Source organism: Ixodes scapularis, unplaced genomic scaffold (genome assembly GCF_016920785.2).
Source record: "Ixodes scapularis isolate PalLabHiFi unplaced genomic scaffold, ASM1692078v2 PGA_scaffold1__304_contigs__length_218370807, whole genome shotgun sequence".
Classification (NCBI taxonomy): Eukaryota; Metazoa; Arthropoda; class Arachnida; order Ixodida; family Ixodidae; genus Ixodes; species Ixodes scapularis.
In genome coordinates, this window is record NW_024609846.1 from 110,638,056 (window position 1) to 110,664,197 (window position 26,142).

General features: G+C 47.0%; 1 protein-coding gene across 1 annotated transcript in view; it reads left to right on the forward strand.

Annotated features, from left to right (window-relative positions):
• Nucleotides 1–11,271, forward strand: part of LOC115310667 (neprilysin-4-like) — a 133,298-nt gene extending 122,027 nt beyond the window's left edge. The window contains exons 19-20 of the mRNA XM_029969124.2: nt 2,878–2,954; nt 11,172–11,271. Of these exons, the coding sequence (XP_029824984.2) occupies nt 2,878–2,954; nt 11,172–11,271 (177 nt within the window). The remainder of the gene's footprint in view (nt 1–2,877; nt 2,955–11,171) is intronic.
• Nucleotides 11,272–26,142: the final 14,871 nt, after the last annotated feature.

Consider the following 26,142-nt stretch of genomic DNA (forward strand, 5'->3'; position numbering starts at 1 on the left):
GCAAAGGGGACGGGCCGCTCTTTCAGAAACTTGGGTCGCGCTTCATCTCTCAATTCCAGGTGCACTGGTGGTCCTACATGACCGTGGATGGTCTCGGAAAAGACTGACTGAAATTTCTGTAAACGCTGTGTAATGTTGCTATCGTGTGTCGTTTGGTGAATGCCACTGACTTGAATGCCCAGTGGTCCAAACCAGTTGCGTCCAAGCAAGTTACATCCAGCGCCTTGGACCACAAGTAATGGAAGCTGGCAAGTCTTACTTGAGTGGCTGACATCCACAGTTGCTGTACCTAGGTGCTCAATTTTCTAGCCTGCCCAGGTGCGCAGACGAATGTCATCTGGTTGTAAAACAGGTGGTTTTGTAGGTCATACAGCTCGAAACGTATCACTGCTGACCAAGGTGCAAGCGGTACCTCAGTCAACCTTAAATGTCACTGGCTGGCTCTGTAGAGTGAGTGTCACGGTGGTTTTGGGTGTAGTGGACTCACTTGCTACTGATATTGACATTTGTTGTGATATTGATATTGACATTTGTTGTTCAGCAGGTTGAGGCTCTCTTAAAATGCCCAAGTAGTTGTTGCGTTGCAGCGCTTTCTTTGTAGCTTTTTTTTTTAATGCACGCTTTTTCGATATGGCCTCGCTTCCGACAGTAGTGGCAGGTTGCTGTCGCGAACTTGCATCAGTTGAGACTGTGTCCTTCGTCACAGCGCCAACAGCGTTGTGACACTGTTGGCGCTGCACTGGTTGTGGCTTTGTTCATATCCGAGTGGTCGGATTTCAACTTTTGTTGTTGCTGAACAGCGCTCTCCGCGCGGACCGCGGGATCATAGGCATTGGAAGAAGTGAGATCCTTCTCCGCGAAGAGCCGCGGCTGGAGGTGCTCGTCGCGTAGACATCACACGAGCCGGTCGCGTAACAGCAACTCCAATGGCAGCAACGTCGGGTTAGCAACCCTTGCTGCAGTTCCTGTTTGCAGCGTCGTCTTTGCTCCAACGTTTGCTGTTCCAGTTGCAGGTGACATCGTTGTTGCGATCGCCGATGGGAGCGTTCCAAAGTTACAGTGCGTTGCTAACTTGCGCAGCGCTGCCACGTAGTCGTTAATTGATTCTCCTGCCAGCTGGTTGCATCGCTGAAACATGGTCCGACTGTACACCTCAGACGGGCGAAGGTCGAAGTGTGTTTGTACCGCACTAACAATGTCGGTGTAGCTCACCTGTTCCGGCGTGCTGGGATGTAGCAGAGCACACACAATGTCGTAGGTGTGTGCTCCGCGTAGTGTAAGCAAGTGTGCCCGTTGCTTGATTCGGTCGGTCACGTTGTTCGCTTGAAAATAAAACTGGAGACGACCGTACCACAATGTCCACGAAGTGCCGTTCGAGCCGCTAAACTCTTCCATGCGGCAAGCGAAGTCAGGTGTGCGGGCTGACATACTTGCGTCCGCTTGCGTTTTGGGGTTATCCACGGGGGTCGGACCGTACTCGTCGCCAGTGTTTCCTTAATAATGCCGTTTATTATCGGAACACGGTGAGCAACGCCAACATGGCGACAAACGCACTGCTCGAACAAGTCTTCACTTCGTAGTCTTTTGTCCTCTGCTCCCAACTGCCGTTGGGCAGGCTCTTTGGGCATAACATATACCTTTCAGAACAAATTTATACGATATGCAAAACAAACATTCTCACTTATTGGAATACAAGAGTAAAAAGTAAATTTCCCAGACAACACTAACTGTCGCATAAATAATCGCAATATAATAGCGAGTTTTCGTAGATCGTTTTCGCCGTCCAGAAACGCTCTCCGCAACCCGCTACGATACCCAGAACTCTACAATCAAGGCCATCGGCGCGCGGTAGCCGTTTCTTCGTTGGGGAGGGATTAGCGGAGGGGGAAACGCGGTCTACGAAAACTCACTATAGGCCTTTTCTGTGTACTCTCGTCCCCAACCACCTAATAGACGTATCCGGTATGGGCGACGAAAATATACTAAACTAGTAAAAGCTCTAACTAGTAAAAAAATAAGGGGGAGGCCAAACGAGAATGGGTGACGATTACGCTTAGATCCCAAGTGTCTTCTCTGGCGTGGCGACGGCAAAACAATGTTTTCGCCCATACTGGAAGTGACGTCATTTCAAGATGGCCGCGCCCTTGAGGAAAGGGTCTGTTGAACAAGGTACCCTTCGATTAGCAGTATGTTTTTGGTAAGTTTTAGAGGACAGCTCTTAAGCGCCCGCTTCCGGTCTAAACGATGTAGCCGTCGGCGACCCGCGCGTGTTGCGTTATGGGAAATTTTTTCCCTAAATTTAGCGGGCAATTTCTTCGCTAAATTTACCGGGGAAACATTTCCACTAAATTTTGCGCTAAATTTCGCGGGAAAACTTTTCAGCCAAATTTAAAAGGGAAACTTTTCTACTAAATTTAGCGGGGAAACTTAGCCCGCTATATTTAGCGTAAACATTTCTCCGCTAACTTTACTGAAACAATTTTCCGCTATATTTACCGAGAACATTTTCCCGGTAAATTTAGCGGGAAGATTCGTCCTTTAATTTTAGCGGAACATTGCTCCGCTAAATTTAGCGGGAAAACTTTTTCCCAAATTTAGCGGGTAATTCACGTCACGTGATTTCAACAGCAATTCAGTTTCGCCCCTAAATTCAGCGGGAAAATTTTCCCTAAATTTCCCCCGCTAAATTAAGCGGGAAAATTAGCGAAAGTATGCCGCTAAATGGGAGGGCAGCAGGCCAGAAGGAGGGGAGGGTACGGAGGAGGGGGGGAGGGGGAGAACAGGTGCATTCTCTCCCCTCTGTACCCTTTCCTCTTGCTCCTCAAGAGCTGAACTTTAGTTCGGCGTTACAGAGACTTTATTTTTGCCATTTTTTAGGTCTGGTGCTCAAAAATTAGGAGAGAAAGGCTGCTAAATGATGTACAATATGACGCCCACAGCCCTGCCAAGTATCGGTGAGTGAATGTTTGTTGGAGTGAAACGAGACCCTCAAAGATAATTCTGGGTCATTATAACGAGCACTGTAATGAGACGACATTCTTCGCTGCATTTCTGAAAATTTAGTCATTTTTCTTTATTGTAAGACTGAAGAAGGGTTTGGATTTGGGCTAGTTGGTTGAACATGTTTAGGGGTTAAAAGTGTTAAAAACGACGGACGAGTAGGAGAGACACACACCACAGAGCGCTCTGTGGTGTGTGTCTCTCCTACTCGTCCGTCGTTTTTAGCACTTTTAACCCCTAAACATGTAAGACTGAAGTTTTTCATAAACGGGCATTTGTTGAACTAGGCATATTGGAAGTTGGAACACACCGAAAAACCGCGGCGACGAGGAGACGCGAAAAAGGGTGACAACCACCAGACCATCTCTCGACTGTTGTCCCCTTTTTGGCATCTCCTCGTCTCCGTGGTTTTCCAGTATGTTCGCTCAGCCCCGCGAGTTCAACCGCTCAATCATCCTTATCTTTCAATGTTTGAAGTCAGTTTTGCCGGAACGTCGTTGCGGACGCTTTATGCTTCAGAGAGAGTGGAAGGACACCCGTAAATTCCTATTTCTTAGTGTACAGTTATTCTTATATACGTACATTAGAAAAGGCATTCCTTGGTATAGGACAACCGATGTTTTACAAAATCACATAGCTTAGTCTTTCCTTTTTTTTTAATTTTCACATTTCAGTCGCTTCCTAAGTGGTATCCATGTAGTTACGGTTCTCCGAATTCTGGAACGTATTTGCTTTAAGCGTGTAATCTGCATAACGTAATCAAACAAAACTTTTTTTTATAAAGTTAAATTTGGTTTCGTTATCTATATTTCTAGCATTTACTTAGAAGGGGTGACTGCGACAGCTTAACGAGGACCTCAATAAATCCTAATTGCTTAGCCACAATAAAATCTGTAACTCAAGGCTTGCATTTACTAGCCTTATGTCTCGGTCTTATTGTCTCGAATGACATTTGATGAGGCGACGAATGTGCTGAAACTCTACGTTTAATTTGGTGAACTTGTAAAAACCAAAAGTACAAACAGGTAACGTCGCAGACGTCGAAGGTCGGCGGAGGAGCACGATCAATCGCGATTGGAGAGGAGATCGAACAGTCACGCTTCTAGCGGTATGCCGCAGCTCTGGGAAAAACAAACCGAATTTTTTGTTTGTTTTTGATCAGAGATATTGAAGATGTCAATTCGAAGCCCGCTCCTTGTGCGACAAAAGCACACTGGTCAAAGCGACGCGCAGGTGCCCAGATCGTGCTAGACGAAGTTCAATTACTTCGTTGCTATGTTGGTAAACACCAAGCTGTGGGGACAAGAAGCTCGACAAAGCGCCCCCTATAGCTCGATCTTATGCCCAATAGCGAGACTGACTCCGGACCGCCACGCGGAGCATCGTTTGTACCAGCGTGGGTTTCTGGAACATTCGGCGCAGAACGTTCGGCGCGTAGAACTTTCGGAACTCGATCAGAAGACAAGGTTCTCGTTGTCTGATGGAGCCTCCGCGCGCTAGCCAAGCGCGGTAACCATTCGGCCACGCACGCACTCGCTCGGCGTTGAGCGTGTCATTACTCCCCCCTTTTAAAAGTGCGTCGTCTCGATGCGATGTGCCAGAAAACAAGACAGCAAAACAAACAAAATAATAGTGCACTACAGAGTCTTGTAAAACACGGTCCTATCGAGCGTTAGTAAAAGAATGCAGTTCATACTCCTATCGATCGTAGTGCAGTTTGAAACGCACGGCGTGGACGACTTGCGGTCCTGAAGGGCGGCGTTATGAAGTCCATGTTTTGTCGGGCATCAACTTGCAGTTCAGATCTCCGAGTCGACGAAGCACTTTGTAGGGTTCGAAGTAGCGTTTTCACAGCTCCTCGTTCAAACCGCGGCGGCAAATAGGTGTTTACACTCACAGTATGTCTCCGGGCTGAGAGTGGACGTCGCGACTACGAAGGTTGGGGCGGCCAGCATCGACACGTTGGTGGTTTTGAATCCGGAGTCGGGCGAGCTGGCGCACTTCTTCGGCCCGTTGCGCAACCACCTCGGCGTCGTCGTTCCCATCGTCAGCTGGCTCGTGGGGCAGCATCGTGTCGAGCATCGTCGTTACCTTCCGATTATGTACCAGCTGTAAATGTGCAACTCCACTGGTCTCTTGCACCGCAGTGTTGTAGGCGAACTTGACGTAGGCCAACACCTCGTCTTACGTCTTGTGCTCGACGTTGACGTACATGAAGATCATGTCGGCGATTGTCTTGTTGAGTCTCTCTGTCAGCCCGTTGGTCCGCAGGTGGTACGCCGTGGTGCGACAATGGCTGGTGTGGCTGAGATGAAAAATTTCTTGCGTCACCTGAGCCATGAACGATTACCCCCGATCTGTATTGAAACTTAAAGAGCGCCATGTCGAAGGACGACGTACTCGACGAACTTGGCGACTTCCACAGCAGTCCCCGATGGAAGGGCTTCTGTCTCGGAGTATCGTCTTAGATACTCAATCGCTACGATTATCCCCCGGTTCCCCAGGGTTGTCGGCGGAAAAGGACCAAGTAGATAAATTCTGATCTGCTGCAACGGTGCAGTTGGCGGATGAATTGGCTGCAGGAGACCTACGGGCTTCGTCGGCGGTTTCTTCCGTCGCTGCCACTTGCGGCATGGTCGTGTGTTAAGGTGGGCAGTTTTGAGGAGCCTGGGCCAGTAATACTTTTTATGAATACGGGCCAGTGTTCGGCCATTACCAAGGTGTCCGGACGTCGGGTCGTCGTGGCAGGTTGGAAAGATCTCTTTTCGAAAGTCGCTAGGGATTACCAGCAGCCACGGCGAGTTGTTGTCCACGAAGTTCTCTTTGTAGAGTGCGCATTGTCGAATGCGAAGGTCGGCAGGACTCGTGGGAAAACGCGTGGCATGGTACTCCCGCGCCCTTCAAGGTCCTCTAATAGTGCGCGCAGCTTAGGATTCTCACGTTCACGTCGTGCCATGTCGTCGGTATTCGCTATGCCCAGGAAGCACTCGTCGTCATCGTCGTTGCTGCTGCCGGAAAGCGTTTCGACAGGGGTTCTCGACAGGCAGTTGGCATTGCTGTGCTTGCGGCCTGACTTGTAGACCACAGTCATGTTGAGTTCTTGTAATCGGAGACTATATCTAACGAAGCATTCTGACGGCTGCAAGTGGTTCGGAAACCAGCAGAGCGTGTGGTGGCCTATGACTACACGGAACGGGCACCCATACAAGTACCGACGTAACTTCGTGATTGACCAGGGGACCGCAAGATATTCATTTTTGAATCGTGGAGTAATTTCTCACCGCCTTGGACAGTGTCCGACTTGCGTAGGTGATAACTCGCTCGGTGCCTCCTTGCACTTGAACCAGTATCCCTTCAAGTCCTGTGTTACTAGCGTCCGTGTGAATCTAGGTTTCCGCATCCTGATCGAAGTGTCCAAGAACAGGATGAGTATTCACTTTAGCTCGTGGAGTGCCTGCTGCTGCTCCTCATCCCATTTGAACTTCTCGGCGTCCTTCCTGAGGTTTGTGAGCGGTGCGGAAATCCTTGCGAAATCCTGAACGAAGCGCTGAGCGTAGCCACATAGCCCAAGGGATCTTCGCGCGGCCTTCTCGTTTTTCGGCGCTGGAAATACCGCGACGGCGCGAGTCTTCTCTGCGTTTGAGCGAACGCATTCGTTACTAATCACGTGACCTAGGAACTTCAGTTCGTCATAGGCGAACCCACACTTTGACGGCTTGATGATGGGTCCGGCGGTCCGTATGGCTTGGAGAACTGCTCGGAGTCGTCGTAAGTGATCGTCAAAGTCGCCAAAAAATACAAAGACATCGTCAATGTAGACTAGACAGCTCTTCCACTTCAGTTCGGCCAGTACAATGTTAATGACACGCTAAAACGCTGCCGGCGCCCAGCATAGTCCGAAGAGCTATGCACGGCGCCACCAACTTTCCAGCCAGCGGAAGAGCTTGAACTCGTACAGTCCATCCGGCGTGACGAAAGCTGTCTTTTCTCGGTCCCGTTCTTCGACTTCGATCTGCCAGTAGCCACTCTTCAGGTCCATCGATGAAAAGTATCGAGAGTGGCGCAGCCGGTCTAGCGTGTCGTCAATGCGGGGGAGTGGGTAGACATCTTCCTTTGTCACCGCCATCAGTTTGCGGTAGAGCACGAAGAACCTAAGCGTTCCGTCCTTCTTCTTAGCCAGTACGACTGGAAAGGCAAACGGACTTCTTGAATGCTGGAATATGTCGTCGTTCAGCATCTCTTAAACTTGGTCCTGGATTACCTCTCTTTCTTTTACAGAGACTCGTCACGGCGGTTGATACACAGGTAGCGCGTCGTCCTTGGTATTGATGCGGTGCTTCGCAACGGCGGTTTGGCGTACCTTCAACAACGTCGTAAAGCAGTCGCTCTATTCGGAGAGGAGGTTAATCAGCTGCCGTCGTTTCGAACCCGGAAGCTTAGGGTCAATGCCGGGCTGCGCTGCGATGTACAGTCTTGCTGAAGTGGCGAGGATTCTTCAGTAATGGCGGCGATTGCGGCGAAGTTCCGGAGTTCCTCGACGTGGCCCACAGCTACACCTTTCGTGAGGGACTGCGTTTCTTGTCGGACGTTCATCACCAGGACCCCAGTGCGCCCATTTTGAAGTTCAGCTACTACTCTCGCGACGCCAGTACCTTTTCCCAGGAGCAATTGAACGTTGTCTTCTAAAACAACTTCGTCGCTGGTAGCTGCATCAATCACAGCCGGTACAACAACACTTGATCGCGGTGGAAGGTTCGCCTGGTCGGCAGCAACTCGGATGGCAGCTGACGCCGTTTGGAGTTTCTCAGGAGGCGAAACAGGCAGCCGCAGCGTCACCTTATTCTGTTCATAGTCCATGACGGCGCCATAATAACACAGAAAGTCCGTGCCGTAAATGACGCGTCTCTGGCAGTCTTGTAGAACGACGAATTTAAAGGGCACATCTCGCCGTGAATCTCGACTACGGCAGTGCACTTTCCGACGCGCGTAATGAGGTGTCCTCCGGCGGTTCGACTTTGTGGTCCACCCCAGTGCGTAAGAACCTTCCACATATGGTCAGAGAGGCTTTCATTCAAGTCTGAGTTGTCTGCCCCGATGTCCAAAAGCGCTGACGCGTCGTGGCCTTCGAAAATAACGCTTAGTCTATTGGGCACGCTTGTAGAAGCGTCGTTACCATGCGTGGCGTCAGAAGAGAAAGAGCGCGCCGGCGTCCTTCGGTTGTCCTCGGCGACGCCACCTCCAGGCTTTGCCGCACTTAGTTTTCCCGGCGAAAAATCTGCGAACGGCTCTCTCGACAGGACCGACGAAGAGCCCACACCAGACGGCGCGGGGACGGCGATCGGGATCTTCGGGGATGAGCTTGCCCAGGGGATGGTGCCCGGCGCGAAAACTCCTTGATATCCCTCGGTCGCACACCGTACTTCGGACACGGGACATCTGTCCGCGAATCGTTCAAGTCCAATTTCACGATAAGCACATCGTCGATATACGTGGCCCGCTTCACCGCAGTGCCAGCATGCAGGTCGTCGGTCAGCGGTTCGCCAGACGTCGGTCTACCTTGGCGCAAATGGTTCATTGCGCACGTGCGCTCAATCTTCCTGGAGTCGGGGATACTGCTTAGAAGGGGCGTCTTGTCAAAGTGGCGTCTGGTAAAGAGGGGCAGCGGGCGGCGACCCTCGGGCTACTGCGTCCTATGTCACCAATAGCTCTTCGGGTGGGGCCACGATGACAGCAGTCTCTGATGGGATGGCTAATTGAATCTCCTCTCTCACTTCTTTGGCGATGTAAAGTGGGGCGGGCGTGTGGCAGCGGGCAGCAGCTTCTTCAGCTCTTCCTGGGCGACTTCAGGTATGATGTCGCGGATCCCAGTGATGCTGAAACTGATGTCGTAGTACGGTAGCGAAGAAGCAGCTACGCTCGAGTGTTGATGGTAGTGGCTGGCTCTTGCGACGAGGGCACGTTTCATGTTTATGGCCTCAGTGATAAAATATTCGACGGTAGAAGTAGGGTTGCGAAGAAGACCACCGAAAATGTCATCCCTCACACCTCAGATGAGGATCCGCAGCTTCTTTTCGTCGGTGACTTGACGGTCGGCGCGAGCGATCAGGCGCAGAGCATCTAGACGAAGCTGGTGTGTCTCTCCTTTAGGCCTTGAGTCCTTGTTCGAAGGAGGTATTGCGCCCTCTCGCGTCGGTGTTGGCTGGCAAACGTCTTCTTGAGTTCTTGCTTGCAGACCTCCCACGAAAGTTAAATTGGATTTGCTTATATCGTATTCTAGCTTACTTTAGGAAGTGTGACTCCGACAGCTTATCGAGGACCTCAATAAATCCTCATTGCTCAGCCACAATAAAATCTGTATCTCAAGGCTTCTTTTTACTATCCTTGTGTACGGGTCATATACACTAAACAAATACCTCACTGAAAGATTTAGGGAGTTTCTTGATAGTAAATATTACTACGAAGCTCATAGAACACAATAATTTTGCAAATTATTTATAAAGTAAGCCACCATACACGCAGCATCTGACCCTATAGCCGCGCTTCGGTGGAACCAAATTGATTCTACACTCTACAAAGGCGATCAAATGAATTTGTGCGGAAAATACGTGTTTGCCTTTTTAAAGTTAAATTTATTATATGCACTAAATCAGTGGTTTCTAAACGGGGGTGCGCGGACCCTTTGCGGTCCGCGAAAGCATTCTAGGGGTTCGCGAAGCCTTGATTCATCAGTCAAGCCCGGCAAAAAAAAGTTGTCTTTTTTCAGATCGAGAACGATTTATTTTTTTAAATTTTCGGGGGAGTTATTTCGTGTGTATATCAATAAGAGAAGTCTACTTCACACTAGCCCTTAGTGAGATCACTTTATTATATCAATATTATATTTAACCTATACGTTCCCCCTCCTATCACCACGAGCGAAGTAGGAGCGCGGGTGAGATTATAAACCGCGCCGATCTTGACAATATGTCTCTAACAATATTGGCATTGCTACCACTACGAACGCTCGTCACGTATTCCTAACTACCGCAGCAAGTTGTTCCTGAGTATATTTAATTCCTGTTCACTGCCTCATCATTAAAAATCATAATCACGCAACGACAGCATCAACTGAACAATTTGGACGCCGAGCGTCAACCGAAACACCGATTAAACGCGAGCTACGGCAGCGCGCCGACGCAGCACTTGTATCCACTCTGTGTGAGTGCTTGATCGTTAAGTGGTGGCGTTAAAATTTGAGCGAACTCGCCTTACCATCCCCCTTATACCTCTAACCCAGCAGGACGTTGGAATCGACGTGCTAGTCAGACCAATCAACAGTCCGTCTTGCACCCCGTGATCACGGTGTTCGAGGATATTCACGGACAGAGATTGTGAGCCGAAAACGATAAAAGACACGCCACTGATAGTAGCGCGAGCATGTGTCTCCAGAAACCCTGTCAGCTTAGTTAAACAATAAATACAGTTTCGGTGGCGTTGACCAAACGCGATGTACAACGCGAAGTTATGATTATCAAGAAACGTTGGACAGTTTGAAAATACAAAAGCTAGACACAACGAAAATATACTTTCCAGGATAATAGAGCATAAAAATGTGCAGAACGAAGTCATCTTAATTATCTTTGTGTTCAATGATCTTGCCTGATTATTTCTTTTTTTGTATATGAACTCTGATAAAATTTTTAGTTACCTATATTATGGGGGTCACAACCTCGGTGGCGCGGGTGTTAAAACTACGTGACCGGAACAGTCTTTTATTTTATCGTTAAATGAAAATGGTCAGAGCAATTTAACACAATCATTGATAAGTGAATGTCAGTGAATACCTACGACATGATTATATGGAATAAAACTTCTATGGCAGGAGTTCTGGTTTATATTTGAGCGTAGACGACAAGAAGGAAGCTCTTTTTACGTTTACTTTGTATTCAGGCAATAGAAAACCTGATGTTGCTTTAAATCATATCATTTTAAAACGACAATGTTTTTTTGTTTTTTTTTTTTTTTTACAATAAGATAAACTAGCTCCTTCGGCTTTCTGTTTTAGAATATTTTCTGTGATAAACAATTACGGCTTTATTTTTAATAAGTATACTTTCATTGCTTTCTGTGAAGCACAGTTCTAATACATCATTACAGGTGAGTTACAGTTTTAATCGCTTTTTTTCCCCCAGGGTGAACCTTCCACTGGGAAATTCTCCAGATTTCTTACGTGTGTTCTCCTGCAGTCCTAACTCGACTATGAACATTAAAAATAAGTGCCCAATGTGGTAACCAAACGCAGGCAACAATTCAATATAAAAATCGAATTGAATAAAATTCCACAATTCAAACCCTCGATCTCTCATGGTGTGCATGCGCACTGGCGCTGTAGATATCAAAAACTTTAAGTATGTAAAATTGCAAAATCTAAGAAAACACGTAGTGCATCAATTTGCCTAATTGTTACTTTGCAGGCCGGTTTTTCTCCACACAATTTCACGGGTCATTTAGTTTCAAACGCTCTTTTTTATATCGTTCAGTATGTTTTGCTGCCTGTCGTGTTTTTCGAACTATAGTCCCCATTGTTCGAAAGTCAAATTCAGTAACGTATCCTGAAAAGTGCAAGTTTTATTGGTACACAGAAAAAATAACTTCTATGATACAGAAATCATCATTAACATAACCTGACATGTACAACATCTGTAATATCTCGTCATTTTAAACAACACTGAAAAACAATTCCTTCAATAGTTCGCACACGTAGATAATCCACACCGCGTTATTTTTCCACTTTTAAACGTGTACAGCCCCTGGACTACAGACGAGAACATAAGGTACTTGAGAACTGATATAAACATTGACTACTCGATAACATCTCTCAATTTTATGTACCAAGCAAGACATGGGCACTAATCTGGTCAACTCGACATTGTATGCATATAAAATAATCAACCACGTTTCCGTTATCACAATAACATCTCTTGCTGCGACACATAAATAATATTATTATTATTTTTAATATAATTAATAATAATAATAATAATAATAACAATAATAATAATAATAATAATAATAAAACATTTACTTTTGAGAACTATACTCATGACGAAGCAGTCTGGTTCGTCAAAGCCGGTTCGTCAAAGTCTGGTTCGTCAAAGCCTTTCAAGTAGAATTGCAACATATTAAATATTAAAAATAATGATAAAATAATAATGATAATAATTATTATTATTATTATAATAAATAATATTAATAATCGATTAATCGTTATTTTATTTGGTGCCCAGCAACAAACATAAGGTCTTGGAGCTGGCACACCGACATATTCAAACACTTACTAAAATAATATTTGTAATAAGAGTACCTTTTTTTTAACAAAACCAATGTTGAAAAGGTGACAAGGTAACAAGATAAAAAAAATCTGTGCGAAACAATTTGAAGAGTACCCGAGCCATCTAAGCTAGCCCCCGCAGGGGGCACCTGTGTAAGCAGGTGTTTAGAGAGAGGCGTCAACACGGACCCTGAGCCATGCGGGTTCGCCCGCCCACGTCTGGCTCTGCGTGGCTTTCCCGTGTCCGGGGAAAAGGGCATCCTGGTGGTTGAGCCGAGCCCGGGGTAGGTTTGGTCCCTTCGGGGCTCCCCGGGCAAGGCAATACACCACTTCGGCCCCCGCTTCCCGTAGACGGGTGTACTGGCTTGGCCCGACCAAGATGATTCAGTCAGTCGCCACTTCTACTATCAGCTCCCTTCTTTCACCCTTTTCTTCTCCTTCTTTTCACTCTTCTCATTTCTCTTCTTTCCTTTCTCGACTCCTTTGGCGGCAAGGCCTAACCTTGGGTGGCGACAGAACTCTGTCTTTACCCACACTTGGTTATAGCATCCTAGTACACTCTTAGGAAAAAGGGTATGGATAGTCCTCCCTTAGGGGGAGGAACGGTCTTGTAACCTATATTCCTTTAGAAAGGGAGAAACTTTCGACCCTGAAGAAGGGGAGCAACTAGTTCCTCCGTCCCCTGCATCTCATTATGGCGGCCCTGAATCGAGCAAATCGAGCTCAATAAGGCTTAATGAGGACGCTTCGTCTCTTGTACGGGACGAGAAGAGCAGCAAATAAAAGCGTAACACGAGCTTTCCGCGAACTGGGTTTATTTTCGAAGCCAGATTTTCCCCGCAAGTAAAGAAACTTGCGTTTCGAAAGCAGTCACTCAGTCTTCTCGTCGATAGCACTGCGATGTTAAACGGAGACAACCGATACCCAGTTACTTCGCGCACTTTGCGTCTTACCTTTGGTGTTCCTCGAGTCACAACTCCTTCGTCAACCGCATATCACGGAGAAGGGCAAACCAATCCGCGAAACCAAAAGCCGCTCTCGAATGAGCAAACTCGGAGCCGGTGTTTATCGCGTAGCGTGAAAGAAGGTTACAACGCTGCCACCAAATGGCGGGGTCAAGCAGAGTAATTGCAAGTGGCTAGGCTAGGTGGCGCTAGGTACCGCTCAACTCATGTTCTACAAAAAATAATGTGATTTTCTTTGGCCACTATTGCGCTTGGGGATCCTCTACGATACACACATTGCGCTTACTACGAACATCAGACGAACATACGTTGAGCGCATACACGGCACATACAAATATCAATACAACGGAACACCACACTAACCCGAACACTACACCTGTGCTCGGCCTTTCCGTCTTTTATACTGATCGTTTTGAATGGACGGAATTTTTCGGTGACTGAATAAGAAATAAACAATATTCCCACCATGATGATTGTTTCCCAGCAATATCATACCTCTGAGAGTATTTTGAATGGCTCAGGAAATGAATCTTTTATTAAAAAGCAAACGCTCGATCATGCCGTAATTATTTGAAAGCCAATAAATCAAGCCGCTCCAATGTGGTTCGAAGCCATGAGTTTGTTTCCCCGCACGGCACGTCGTAGCCTGTATTTCAATTGTTGTGTTTCTTTTTCTATTTCTGCTGTTCGCGCAAAGCTGCAGTTGCCGTCTTGAATTAATATCTGTAGAGTGGATATTCACTCAGTTGGAATCGATGCTTCACGGACTGAGAAATCGCTTTTCGATCAACTTGAATGCAGTCAAAGCCGCGACTTGCGGCAGGTGTTAAGTGTACGGAGCTACGCCGTGGCGAGCCCGAAAACTTCTAGCGCTCATCCCAGCGCGCCACTTGGAGGGCAGTTTCTCCAGGAACTGTAGTATATTTAAACAGCAAAATAAAGGGTAGCATTTTTTTCTCTCTATTTTACCTACTATTATTTTTTAATGCTAAAATTCCACACTGTAAATATACGTACTTTCCGTCACGATTTCGTACTGTTGTCCTTGCCCAAGAGCGCAATCGCTCCCGGGGACGAGACAACCGACAGTCACATTGGCCACTGTACGATAGGAGCTCATACTGTTCAGACCAGCGTTCCAACATGACAATCCGCACGTTGATCGATTGCACCTAACCCCTCAAGTCGTATTGAACTTTTTAATGTAAAGCGAAATGTCAACCTGCGACACCCCGCCCCCCTCTGATCACGGCCCGACCAGCGGCATCAATGCCCGACAGTTTACGCCATCTCATCTTGTTGTTACGCCACTGACACGCGAACACACAGTCGCATCGGCGATAATTCGTCTTCTGTTCACAACCCACACCACTGCCATCACGATGTTGCTGCTATGTTGCTGACACGCACAAATACAGAACCACGTTGAACGCCGGTTGCATTCGGCATCGGAAAACAGAACCGATCTCAGCACGAAAGGCACCCAGGCAGCCGGCAGCAAAACCTGCCTGTCTTGGACGCCGTTCCTGCGGTTTCCATAACGTCGAAAACGTCGACACAGTTCCGCGTGGTTTCGCTACTGTAGTTCAGTGCCGCGTCAGTCCCGCAATCCGGAGACGGGCATCCTAACCAGTTTACGTGGCGCTGCTGCCACTGCTCCGGTGCTCCGGAACTTCGCTGTTTCTAGCGGCTTCGTTTGCTCGTTTGATAAAATTAGTGATAAAAACGTCAATGCAACCGAAATGTTCTGCACGTTTAGACTAGAAGACAGAATTACAGGCAGTCTTCGCTGCCGCTGAAGCTCAATCAACTCAACAGCTATTTATTAAACAACGTGCGCGACCTGCTCGAAAAAGGAAACCGAAAGAAGATGAGTCGGGAGGACGAAAGCTTTCTCCCGTCTGCCTGGAGAAGGAGAAACACGTTTCGTTCCTCCCCTTTTCTCGTGTCCGCTTGGGGGCGCGTCAGTAGAAGGGAGGAAGACGCGCCGTTGCTACTTTTTTCCTCCATTGTTTTCTTAGAGTGTAGCACTTGTAGAGTCACGTACTCAGACAAGCCAGACCTGTTATGAGATGTTACCGAACCCCTAGTTGGACTCCGTGGTGGGTGGTGCGCTACAGATGCCGAAGTACTTGCCCTTCATATGGCGCCCCTCCTCTCTAAACCCGGTTCAAGGCAGGCTTCTAAGAGGCCTCGTCCTGAGCCCCGAGTCACTGAAAAAGCCCCTGAAATGGGAACATTTGCAAAGTTTTTTGTCATTCACTCGAACCTCGAAGATACACCAGTGTCGAAATTGTCCCCCTTTGTGGTAGCCAAGGTGCTAGAAAGCCTCATCGGGTTCTCATATAAAGCGAAAAAACTCCACTTCGGCCACCTTCTCGTTGAAATAAATACCAAAGTCCAAAGTGAGGCACTCTCCAAGATGACCAGCACAGTCGACGTCGATGTGTCCGCGAGTCCTCACCGGACGCTCAACACGATCCGTGGAGTCCTTTCTGAAGACGACATCCTCGACGCCAGCGAGGAAGAAAATCTGGAAAAACTGAAAGATGCCGGTGTTGTCGCCGTTAAACGTATTATGTTCCGGAAGGATGGCAAGGAAACCCCGTCAAAGCACGTGATCTTGACCTTTGAGAGACACACCGTTCCTGAAACTGTGAAGGCAGGCTATCTCCAGTGTCGCATCAGTCCCCATGTATCCAACCCGCAACGGTGCTTCCGCTGCCAACGCTTTGGGCAAGGGTCACGCAGTTGCCCAGGGAAAGAAACTTGTGCGAAATGTGGAAGCCAGGAACATGTTGCAGACATTTGCGAGACGGCGGCCCGCTGTAGTAGCTGCAGTGGGCCCACCCTAGCTTACTCCCGCACCTGTCCCCTTTGGCGTCAAGAGAAAGATTCTTTCCCTAAAGACAAAGGGGAACACCACTTACTTGGAGGCTAAGAAGAAGCTGTCCTTCCTCTCAAAGGGAGGTTACGCCGAGGTGGTGCGAAGAGGCCCTGCACCACACTTGGAGACTAGGGCCACCCAGGTCTCTCCTGAGATCTTGGCGGCTGACCTGAGGGCCCCATCCCTTCGACAGGAGCAGCATGCTGCTCCCCTGGACAAGGGTGGGCCGGCAATAGCCGTGCCCGCCCTACCCTTCAAGACTGTGGCGCAGGGTCAGCAGGCTTCCTGTTCTCGCGGAGGCGGCGCTTTGGCTGGTTCCTCTGCTCAGTACAGGCCAGCTACGTCTGCACCTGTCAACACTGGCCGCTCTCTTAAGGAGGAGAAGAAGCGAGGCCCTCGGCCTCAGTCCATGGAGAGGCAGCCAGCAAGCAAGGAACTGCGTGGCTCGCACGCAGGTTCCTTGTCGGGAAAAGAGGTGGAACAGATGGATGGGGTAGAACCCCTCCCCAGTACATCGACCAGCTTTCCACCTAGTTCTGGTCGGGGCCGCGGATTGGGGCCCCGCGGCACAGACCTTCCCGCGCTAGCAGGCAAGTCTGCCTGCGGGGCTCAGGAGAACACTGGCGCCGCCTTGTCTGCCCCCTCATCGACTCCGGGTTCTCACCAGAATGAGATGGAGTGGCAGACTACGAAGAAACAAAAATCGAAAAAACTCGTAACTCCTCTGAAGTGAGGCAACTGACTCACTTTTCCATGTGCTCCGGTTTTTGTGCCTAAAATGGCTTCAGTACTCATACAGTGGAACTGCCGTGGCCTTCTAAGAAACCTGGATGATGTAGAGCATCTTCTAGAGGAGTACAAGCCACGAGCGCTGTGCTTGCAAGAGACTCATTTGAGTCCCAGCCATTCCGATTTCCTCAGACGTTACCAGGTTTTCCGGAGAGATCGTCCGAGCTCTGTCAGTTCCTCTGGGGGAGTTGCGGTGGTTCTCCCGAGAGAAGTTCCCTGCAAAGAGGTTCCACTGTCCACACCACTTGAAGCAGTGGCTGTTCGGTTCTTGCACCATAAGGCTCTTACAGTATACTCCTTATATCTATTAACTTCCTTTACTTTGAAATGTTCAGATTTTAACTCGCTGTTACACCAGCTTTCTGAGCCTTTCCTTTTGATGGGCAATTTTAATTGTCACAACCCTTTATGGGGGAGCACACGTCAGGATGTCAGAGGAAAAATTGTTGAGTCAGTTTTAACCACACGAAGTCATTGACTTTTTAATACGGGCCAGCCAACCTATTTTAGTCCATCATCTTTGTCATCAACTTCCATCGACCTTTTAATTGGTGCTGCTAGTTTACTTCCAGATTTTTCCTGGAGTGTGGACTTCAATCGACGTGGAAGTGACCATTTTCCTACTCTTTTAACTTGTAGCGTAGCCCCTCTTTTAATTCATATAGCCCACCTCGTTAGAAGATTTGACAAGGCTGATTGGGGCCTTTTCAAGCAGGCATCGCTTTTAGCACATTCTGGTCTCGACAGTCTCACAATTGACGAACTCAATCATCTTTTAACCAAGCGCATTATCACAGCAGCCAAGTTGTCCATCCCGCGGACATCTCGATTTCTTCCAAGGAGGAAAGCCTTGGCGGAATTCGGAATGTGAAGCGACGCGCAAGAAACAAAATCGGGCTTGGGGTATTCTGAGACGATACCCCACTAGAGACAACCTCATATCCTTTCGGAAAAGGCCCGGGTGTGCACGCTACGTCCGAAGGAAAGCCAAACGAGAAAGTTAGCAAGGCTATGCTTCCGCTATAAATAGCAGTACCTATCCTAAGGAGGTCTGGGATGGAATACATAAGATCAATGGTTCCTATCATGCATTTAAAATCCCCCTGCTTTTTAGGAATGGAACATGCCCAGACACACTCGAGGAACAAGCTGATATTTTTGGAGAACACTTTGAATATATATATCCAGTTCACATCATAATTCATCTACTTTCCTTCGACACAAATTGAAGGCTGAGAGCAATCCCTTACAAACCTCAGTAGGTGAACAGGAGGAATATAATGCTACATTCAGCTTGCACGAGCTCCTCGCAGTTCTTCATAACACAAAGCCCTCAGCTCCTGGGCCAGATTGTTTACATTATTCAATGCTACAGCATGTTCATCCTTCTACGCTCGACGTTATTTTATATCTTTATAGCCGCATATGGCAAGAGGGCTATTTCCCTCCATCTTGGAAGGTAGCACATGTCCTCCCACTTTTGAAGGCAGGTAAGGATGCTTCTTGTGTTTCCAGTTATAGGCCCATTGCTCTTACAAGCAGTCTCTGTAAGACACTAAAGCGAATGATTAATCGTAGACTAATGTACTATGTCAAACATGGTAAGGTGCTCGACAAATTTCAGTGCGGCTATCGTTCATCAAGGTCCACAGTCGACCACTTGGTCCTTCTCGAACCTGTTGTGCGTGAGGCCTTTGCACACGAGCAGCACTGCCATTCCGTGTTCTTTGATCTCGAGACCAAAGAACACGCCAAAGCGGCTTGGCGCTTTGGAATTTTGAGGGACCTGTTGGACCTCGGACTACGTGGTCGCATGCTTTGTGCAATTCAGAGCTATTTAGATAGGCGCACTTTTCGAGTCCAGCTGGGAAACACACTTTCCCGTGAATTTCTCCAGAAAAATGGAGTGCCGCAGGGGGGAGTACAAAGTGTCACCTTTTTAATAGTTAAAATGAACTCCATTGCTTCTGTAATCCCTCCGTCGGTTCAGTATTTACTTTACGTCAATGATTTACAAATTTCAGTTTCCTCCTGTAACCTCTCAGTCTGTGAACGCAGGGTTCAGCAAGGCATCAACAAGCTTACTGAGTGGGCTGGCAGTAATGGGTTTAAGTTCTCTCCTGAAAAGACTGCATGTGTTTGCTTCACCCGCAAACGTGGAATTATTCTTGAACCATCCCTAACTATCTACAATAGTAATGTTGGTGTCCAACCTCAGCACAAATTATTGGGTCTTACGTTTGATAGTAAACTGAATTTCAATGCTCATGTAAAAAGCCTGAAACTGAAAGCTCACAAAACTTTCAATATCCTTAAAGTTCTCTCACCGGTCTTGGGGCTCGGATCGATTAAGGCCTCCTGCGGATCTATCGCTCTTTGGTACGCTTCCGATTAGACTATGGCTGCTCTGTTTATGGGTCTGCCAGACAATCTATGCTCAAGATGTTGGATCCCATTCATCACCTTGGGCTTCGTTTGGCTACTGGTGTATTTCGTACATCCGCTTTGCCCAGTTTGTATGCAGAGGCTAATGAGTGTTGCCTCGAAAGACGTAGATTCACATTGGGCATGATGTACTGACTTCGCATCCGCTCTGTCCTCCAGCACCCCACTTGAGAAGTTGTTCAAGAAACACGCTCGGAACGACTCTTTCTCGCAAAACCTAGCGTGATCCCTCCGTTCAGTATGCGACTGAAGACCTTGGCCGAGTCTGTCGGATTAGATGTGGCATCCCAGGTAGTAGAATTTCCTGGCATCATAGCACCTTGGGAGCACCCTGACATACACTGCAACCTGTCTCTTGCACAGTATAACAAGAAAAACATTCCAAGTGCTGTGCTTCTGCAAGAATTTTATGAACTGCCTCAATTGTATGAAGATCATACAAAGTTCTATACAGATGGAACAAAATCTGAGACCTTTGCTGGTTGCTCTGTCATTGGCTCTTCAGTGGAAGTTGTAAGACGGATAAATACTGCTGCTACCATTCTCACAGCGGAGCTGCATGGCCTCCGGTTGGCTACGGAACACATAGCCCATCACAGGATACCCCTGGTATTGGTTTTCACTGACTCTCTTAGTGCCTTCCGAGCCATCTATTCACTGCAGTCTACAAGGAACTCCCTTGTTGTTGAAGTTCAGAAGAAAATTATTGTGGCAGCTAGAAAGCATTGCACCATTGTCTTTTGTTGGATTCCCAGCCATGTTGGTATCCCAGGCAATGAGGCAGCCGACCGTGCTGCCCGCACATGCGTCAGCAGAGAGGTAGATATTAAAAGGATCCCTTACATGGACTATCGCACTTTTGTAAAGTCCCGCATTCAAGCACAGTGGCAAGCCGAGTGGAATGAGATCTACAACAAGCTGCATCTCATTAAGCCAAACCTGGGTGAATGGGCGAGCGCCCGGCACCAAGAACGCTTTTATGAAGTAGTACTGTGTCGCTTGCGCATTGACCACACTTATCGGACTCATAGCTACCTGCTCCATGGGGAGGATGCCCCTTTGTGTGAACAGCGTGCCAAACCTCTAAGTGTTCTCCATTTTCTAATTGAGTGCCCTTTCTATGAACGGGAACGCCAATCTCACTTCGCACAGTTACACAGAAAGCACATTCCCTTACACCCAATGTTGATATTGGGTAATCAACCATTCGTAACTTACAAGCAGGTTTTTAAGTTTTTAGAAGCTATTGGTCTTCTACATCCACTGTGAACTTCAAAGCTTTTCACTCATGTCCATTTTTGTTTGTGACATTACCCGATCCATGTCTCAATCCTTTTTTTTTTTACCCCGACCACTAAAGTCCTCTCTTCTCGCTTACCCTCAATGCAATAGTTTTCTTCTTTGGCGCTCTTTGGCCTTAGCAGCCCTTGCGCCATTAAAAACCCAACCCAATCCAATCTAAGCTAGCAGTGGTGATGCAGGTACCAAAATAAATTATACAATTAACAGGCTCAACAACGTGGACTGATTATTTCGAGCATTGATACATTCCCAAGCATCTTACTCGGCAGGTTTTCAATGAGGGTTACAAAATACTCATGAAACGCATTTGAAATGTTTGTCTCCAGAGCTCTTAACCATTGTGGTTGATCTCTTCCACTTGTTTCGTGGAACATGACCAACCCAAGACAGGGCTCAGTTTTTTTTTCCTTTTTCTTTTTTTAACAACGTCGACTCAATCAATCAATCAATCAATCAATTTTATTTACATCATCATCAAATAGTGATGTGGGCTGCAGAGGCAAAAAGTCAAAACAGTTTTGACTTGACAAGGCCTCTGCAGCCTTACAATTGGCATACGGTAACAAACAACAGCAACCAGGGGAAAACAAGCAGACAGCGACATGGGGAAAAAATAAAAAATAAAACACTTACATACTCTATTTGCTGCTAGAGGAAGGATTTGACCTCTTACACAAAGAACGAAAATAACAACAGCATCTAGTGACTGGATGTATACAGGAAACAAAAATATATAAACCGGATGCATTTACAGCTCACAAAGACAATTTATTTTTTATTTGTGAAAACAAAGTTCTCGAATTTCATTTAAATGTAGCTTTTCAATGTTTGACAAATTTTGTTTTTCAGCTTTATTTAAGACAAGTGGAAGATTATAGCTTAACATTTGAAACCCGTAGCTCGTGCGATTAAATGGTATTTTCCAGCGCTCCCTTTCCCTAACGTCATAAGGTTTAGAAATGGGAGTTAAATTTGAAATACAAGTAAAACAAGTAGACTCTGTTATTACACGAAAGAAAACATTCACAAAAAATAGATTTCGTTGGCATTTCAGAGCTCTTTGTTTAATTGGTTTCGATAACATCTAAAAACTGTTAGTTGTTCGATTGATAATGCTGCCATAATTGTTTTTATGTGGCGCATTTTTCGCACGAAGATTTGTGAGTAATTCATCTGTAATTCATGATTGCCAACCCTTTCTATCAGTGCCTAAATCTTTTACGGAAAGTAGCTTTTATATAGTTCTTTTTCTTTTTTGTTTAAGAACAAATCTCATGCTTCATCTTCGTTCGTTTCATGAAGGACATCATCCCAATCCAAACAAGATAGTTTTTCTGAAGTCGTAATTGTTACCAGGCGTTATAATCTGAAACTCTATGGCGAACCGAATATTATGTTTTATGTTTACAGTTTGCTTTTTCTTTATACACAACAATATACCCAAGTGATCGCTTATATCAGCTATCACCACGCCAGAGTTGATATATGATGTATCGTAGCTTGTATTAAATAAATCGAATTATTTCGATGATTCAGTCGTAGTTCTTGTTGCAGTAGTTATCATAATCTCACATCCGTTCGCTCTAATGTGCGCATCAAATTGTATTGTAATTTACATGAAGTTTCAAGAAGCATGTTAAGATTAAAATCGCCTCCCATGATTACGTTGTATTTATTTTTATTCGCGATATCGAGGAAAAACTCTAAGTAAACCAAAAGCCCCTATTGAAAGTTCCATCAAGATACGTAATTTGGGACACTGACTGCCAGTCAGCAGCCCTGGTGGAACGTGCCCTGATGGTCCATCAGATGACGTCTGACTGCCACTGCCAAAAGAATTTCATCAACAAGGGCAGCATTTACATAAAAGCTCCAGTTCCGAGGTGTCCAACTTGGATGTCTGTGAAACGGTCTAGAAGCCGAAGTGGCCATCTTCATGGCTATGAAACGGCTCACAAGTCATCAAAATGAATGTAATTCATGACATCAAAAATCAGGAAAAGTGCGCACCCGTCCTTTTTTTTTTTTGCTTTTGAAATTGGCGTTTTCCAGGTAAAAGGGACATCCGTTTACAAACGGGCCCACATGTACCCTAAGCATGTTTCAGGAAAACGCCCTCGATGTCTGAACCTTTCGGGACGACCGTATCTAATTTAATTCGCAAAACGTATGCGACTCCGTTGAACCTAGAGAGCAAGCATGCATGCTACGACAGACAGCCCTGATTTCCACGGACGAACCCGAGCAGCTGACATATCTGAACTACGCTAGCCGATGCTTTTTTGTCTGCGCTCTTCATGAAACAATAATAAGGAACTGCGACACAGCCGTAAGGCAAATAGCCCACACGAGATAGAAAGGTATAAACTTTCTAGCCTAAACCTCTCGGACCGAGTCAAGAGCATTTCAGTATTGCAGCGCGAAGTTCCGAAAATAAGTGCATCGCTCTAAAGAATGATTCGGCTGCATATGCAGTTAAGCCTTCAGCATGTCTTCAACTACACCGCTAAAGTTCCTTACATAGTCGGAACTCACGAAAGACTGGGTCTTGTCGTGGAGAAATTCTACTAAAACATAAGGCATTGTAGAGCCCGAGCAGGATCGACAGGTTGGAGCAAGCGTGCGAACAAAACGAGTTGAGAGCGATCGTTCATGGAAGCTCTGTGAAGCCTCTATGGACGAAGCGAAAGCAGAAAGTGGCGTGTTCGGCGTTCCGGCGGGCTTCTGATCAGGGTTGACGGGTGCCCTGCTTGTCGTATCTCTAACATCAGCGGTTTTATGGGCTCACTTCCCGAAATCGTTTTCTCGTGCATAGATTATTTTTCGTATTCATAGATTTGGCGAAATAGTGGTATCCGAACAAACTTCACGTCCGTTAACCATACGTCTCTCTGCACGTCAAAGCTTTTTGACGTCGTCATACCACCAAGCACGAAGCCACCTCCTCAAGGTGCCCTGGACCATATCTCATGGTTCTCAACGCCATCAATGACCCCATCATCAACCGCATCTCCACCTTCTATGGTCGCGAAACCACAATAACCTCCCATCGCATTGTTGAAGTCTGCGTTGCCGGCATCTCCATCGACGTCGCCGGCACCGGGATGTCCCCTCATCAGTTCCCCCAGTTCAGTGGCCATGGAACTAAGATGGTCTGCCAGACAGCCCTGCAGACAACAAAAATTGCGGGATTTTGTTTTATATCAGTGTTCTTGTTTCTAATGTGGTACATAGCATTTCCTTTTTATTTTTTTCAAGAGGGGCAGTGTTGTGGCGGCGCTACTGTCGCATTTGTAGTCTGAAGAAGAAGAGGATCGAATAAAGGTTATCCTTCACCGGTACTGGAGCAGGGCGGTCGACTGCAGCCGCCGCGGCAGCATACAACAGTCACGTACCGGGGTGGGGGAATCGGTGGCCGAGTGGGCTAGCGCAAACCAGCTAAAAGCACGTGGAACGAAAGCTCGCGCTGCAGAACCCAGCGATCCTGGGTTTGATCCTCACCCTTTCGATTTAGATGAGCATCGTACCGGCGTGCGGTGGTGTAACACTACTGCGTGGTGCACGTTAAAACCCACAGGCTAGCGATTGCACTGCACTGACTAAATTTCTCATCTAGAGCGACTGACTCGTCCCAACTTTTAAACGGCTGACCAACTACACGTTGTTTGAATATCCACACAAACCCAATTATTTTTCACGTAACGGGTGCCCTGCAGCGGCGAGACGCCGAAACACACTTCTCCCGGGCGATGTAATGTTCGCTCGTGCTCCTCGCGTTCCTCGCGCTACCGCTTCTTTTCTCGTCGGGTTTGAAAACCATGTTTAGGGTCCTTGCTGCAGCAAAAGCTTAGCGCTGAATTCCAGATTTTCCGAGAATTGCTCTCTGCAACCAGATCCTCGCGCTCTAAATCTGCGACTGAGCACTCTATGGCTCAATCGACGAGGCTTTGTGAGTATAGAGGAGGCTACCGCCTATCCTATGTCGCCGACCACCGACGTTGATCATACCCACGTGTTGTGGCTGGCATAGTAGAAAACACGTGCTGAGCTTCAGGCATTGTTAGAGTTCGGCTATTCTCATCACCGCAGCGGTTGGACAAGAGACACCAACCCAGTGTTCTCCGAAGCATTAAATGTAACGAGCCGAAGTCGAGCGTCCAGGCAATTCTCGTGTCCGAACCATGAGCCGCGCTCGACTGTCGTCAGGCGGGCGGCTTTGACCCCACAATTAATTTAAATAGCTTTGCAAAAACAGGATTGAAAGAAATAGTGTCCTTTTATTCTCGCAATATTACCGCGATAAAGAAGCTTCTGAATCAGTGGCGGACTGTGCGAGTATACTTCAACTATACTGGGACCAGTACGCATCCGCAATGTCATAAACATTCCAACCCGATTTCGTTTATTAATTCCTTTAAGATCTTTTATGACGAAGGAACACAATGTTCCAGTCCGACATCATCCGTCATCTTAAGAAACGACAAAAGCGCGCAAGACAGTTTCGAACCACGCTCCCCACACTTATCACGCACTGCCCTGTTAGGGCGGGCGACATGTTTTCTACTCCGATCGCAGCTGTACTTGGTCCTGTTGATTGTCTATGTAAATAATGTACATATTCTTCAACTTAGTACGCACAGAAATACATTGGCACGCTGGCGCTATTCACGCGGTCACCCTGGAGGTGCATTTCAGTAGAGCGAAAGCTTTTCGGTATTTTCGAGGGGAAGGACATTTTCGAAGACGTACTACCTAAAAGAAATGGTCGTTTATAACATTGACAAACGTTTTTTAGGCTAAGAAAGAAAAAAATGATGCGCAAAAAGAAAGAAAATATTTAAGACCGCCAAGTGTTCCACCGTTACCCGATAGTTGGCGCCTGTGTGTTCTCTTGTCGTAAGAGATTTTAAGAGGGTTTAACGGGATGCTGTAATTACAAATTAAAATTTCTTTTTTGGCGCTGCTTGATTGGCCTTATTGGTGTGTACTATCGGCTGCGTACGGACTTTTTTTAATGTGCATTTAGTCCTTTTTTTTTTTTTCATTGTGCGATGGGCGCGTCTTTTATCAAATATTGTAAATACGGTATTGCTCAAAGTTCTTATTGGAGGTATGAATTGTATCGCTTAGTCATATGTTGTTCCTCCCTGCCACGGCCCACGGACCAGCAGTATGTATAAATAAATAAATAAATAAAAAGCCGACGTGCCAAACCTCAATTTTCTGCAGGGAAGATAATCCTAGTAAAGTTTTTGATAATCCTCTTAGCGCTCCTGTCTGCTAAGCTGCGAGGGGAGACAAGTTGGAACAAGGTAAGAAGTGAAGAGGGTGTAGGAAAGGGGGAGGCGGGCAAGAGTGGAAAGCGAGGAGTTTGTCGGCCTTTTAAAACCGGCCTACAGAATCGTCTTCTTCCGGGCAGAAAACCGGTTCCGAGTTTCCCCTTT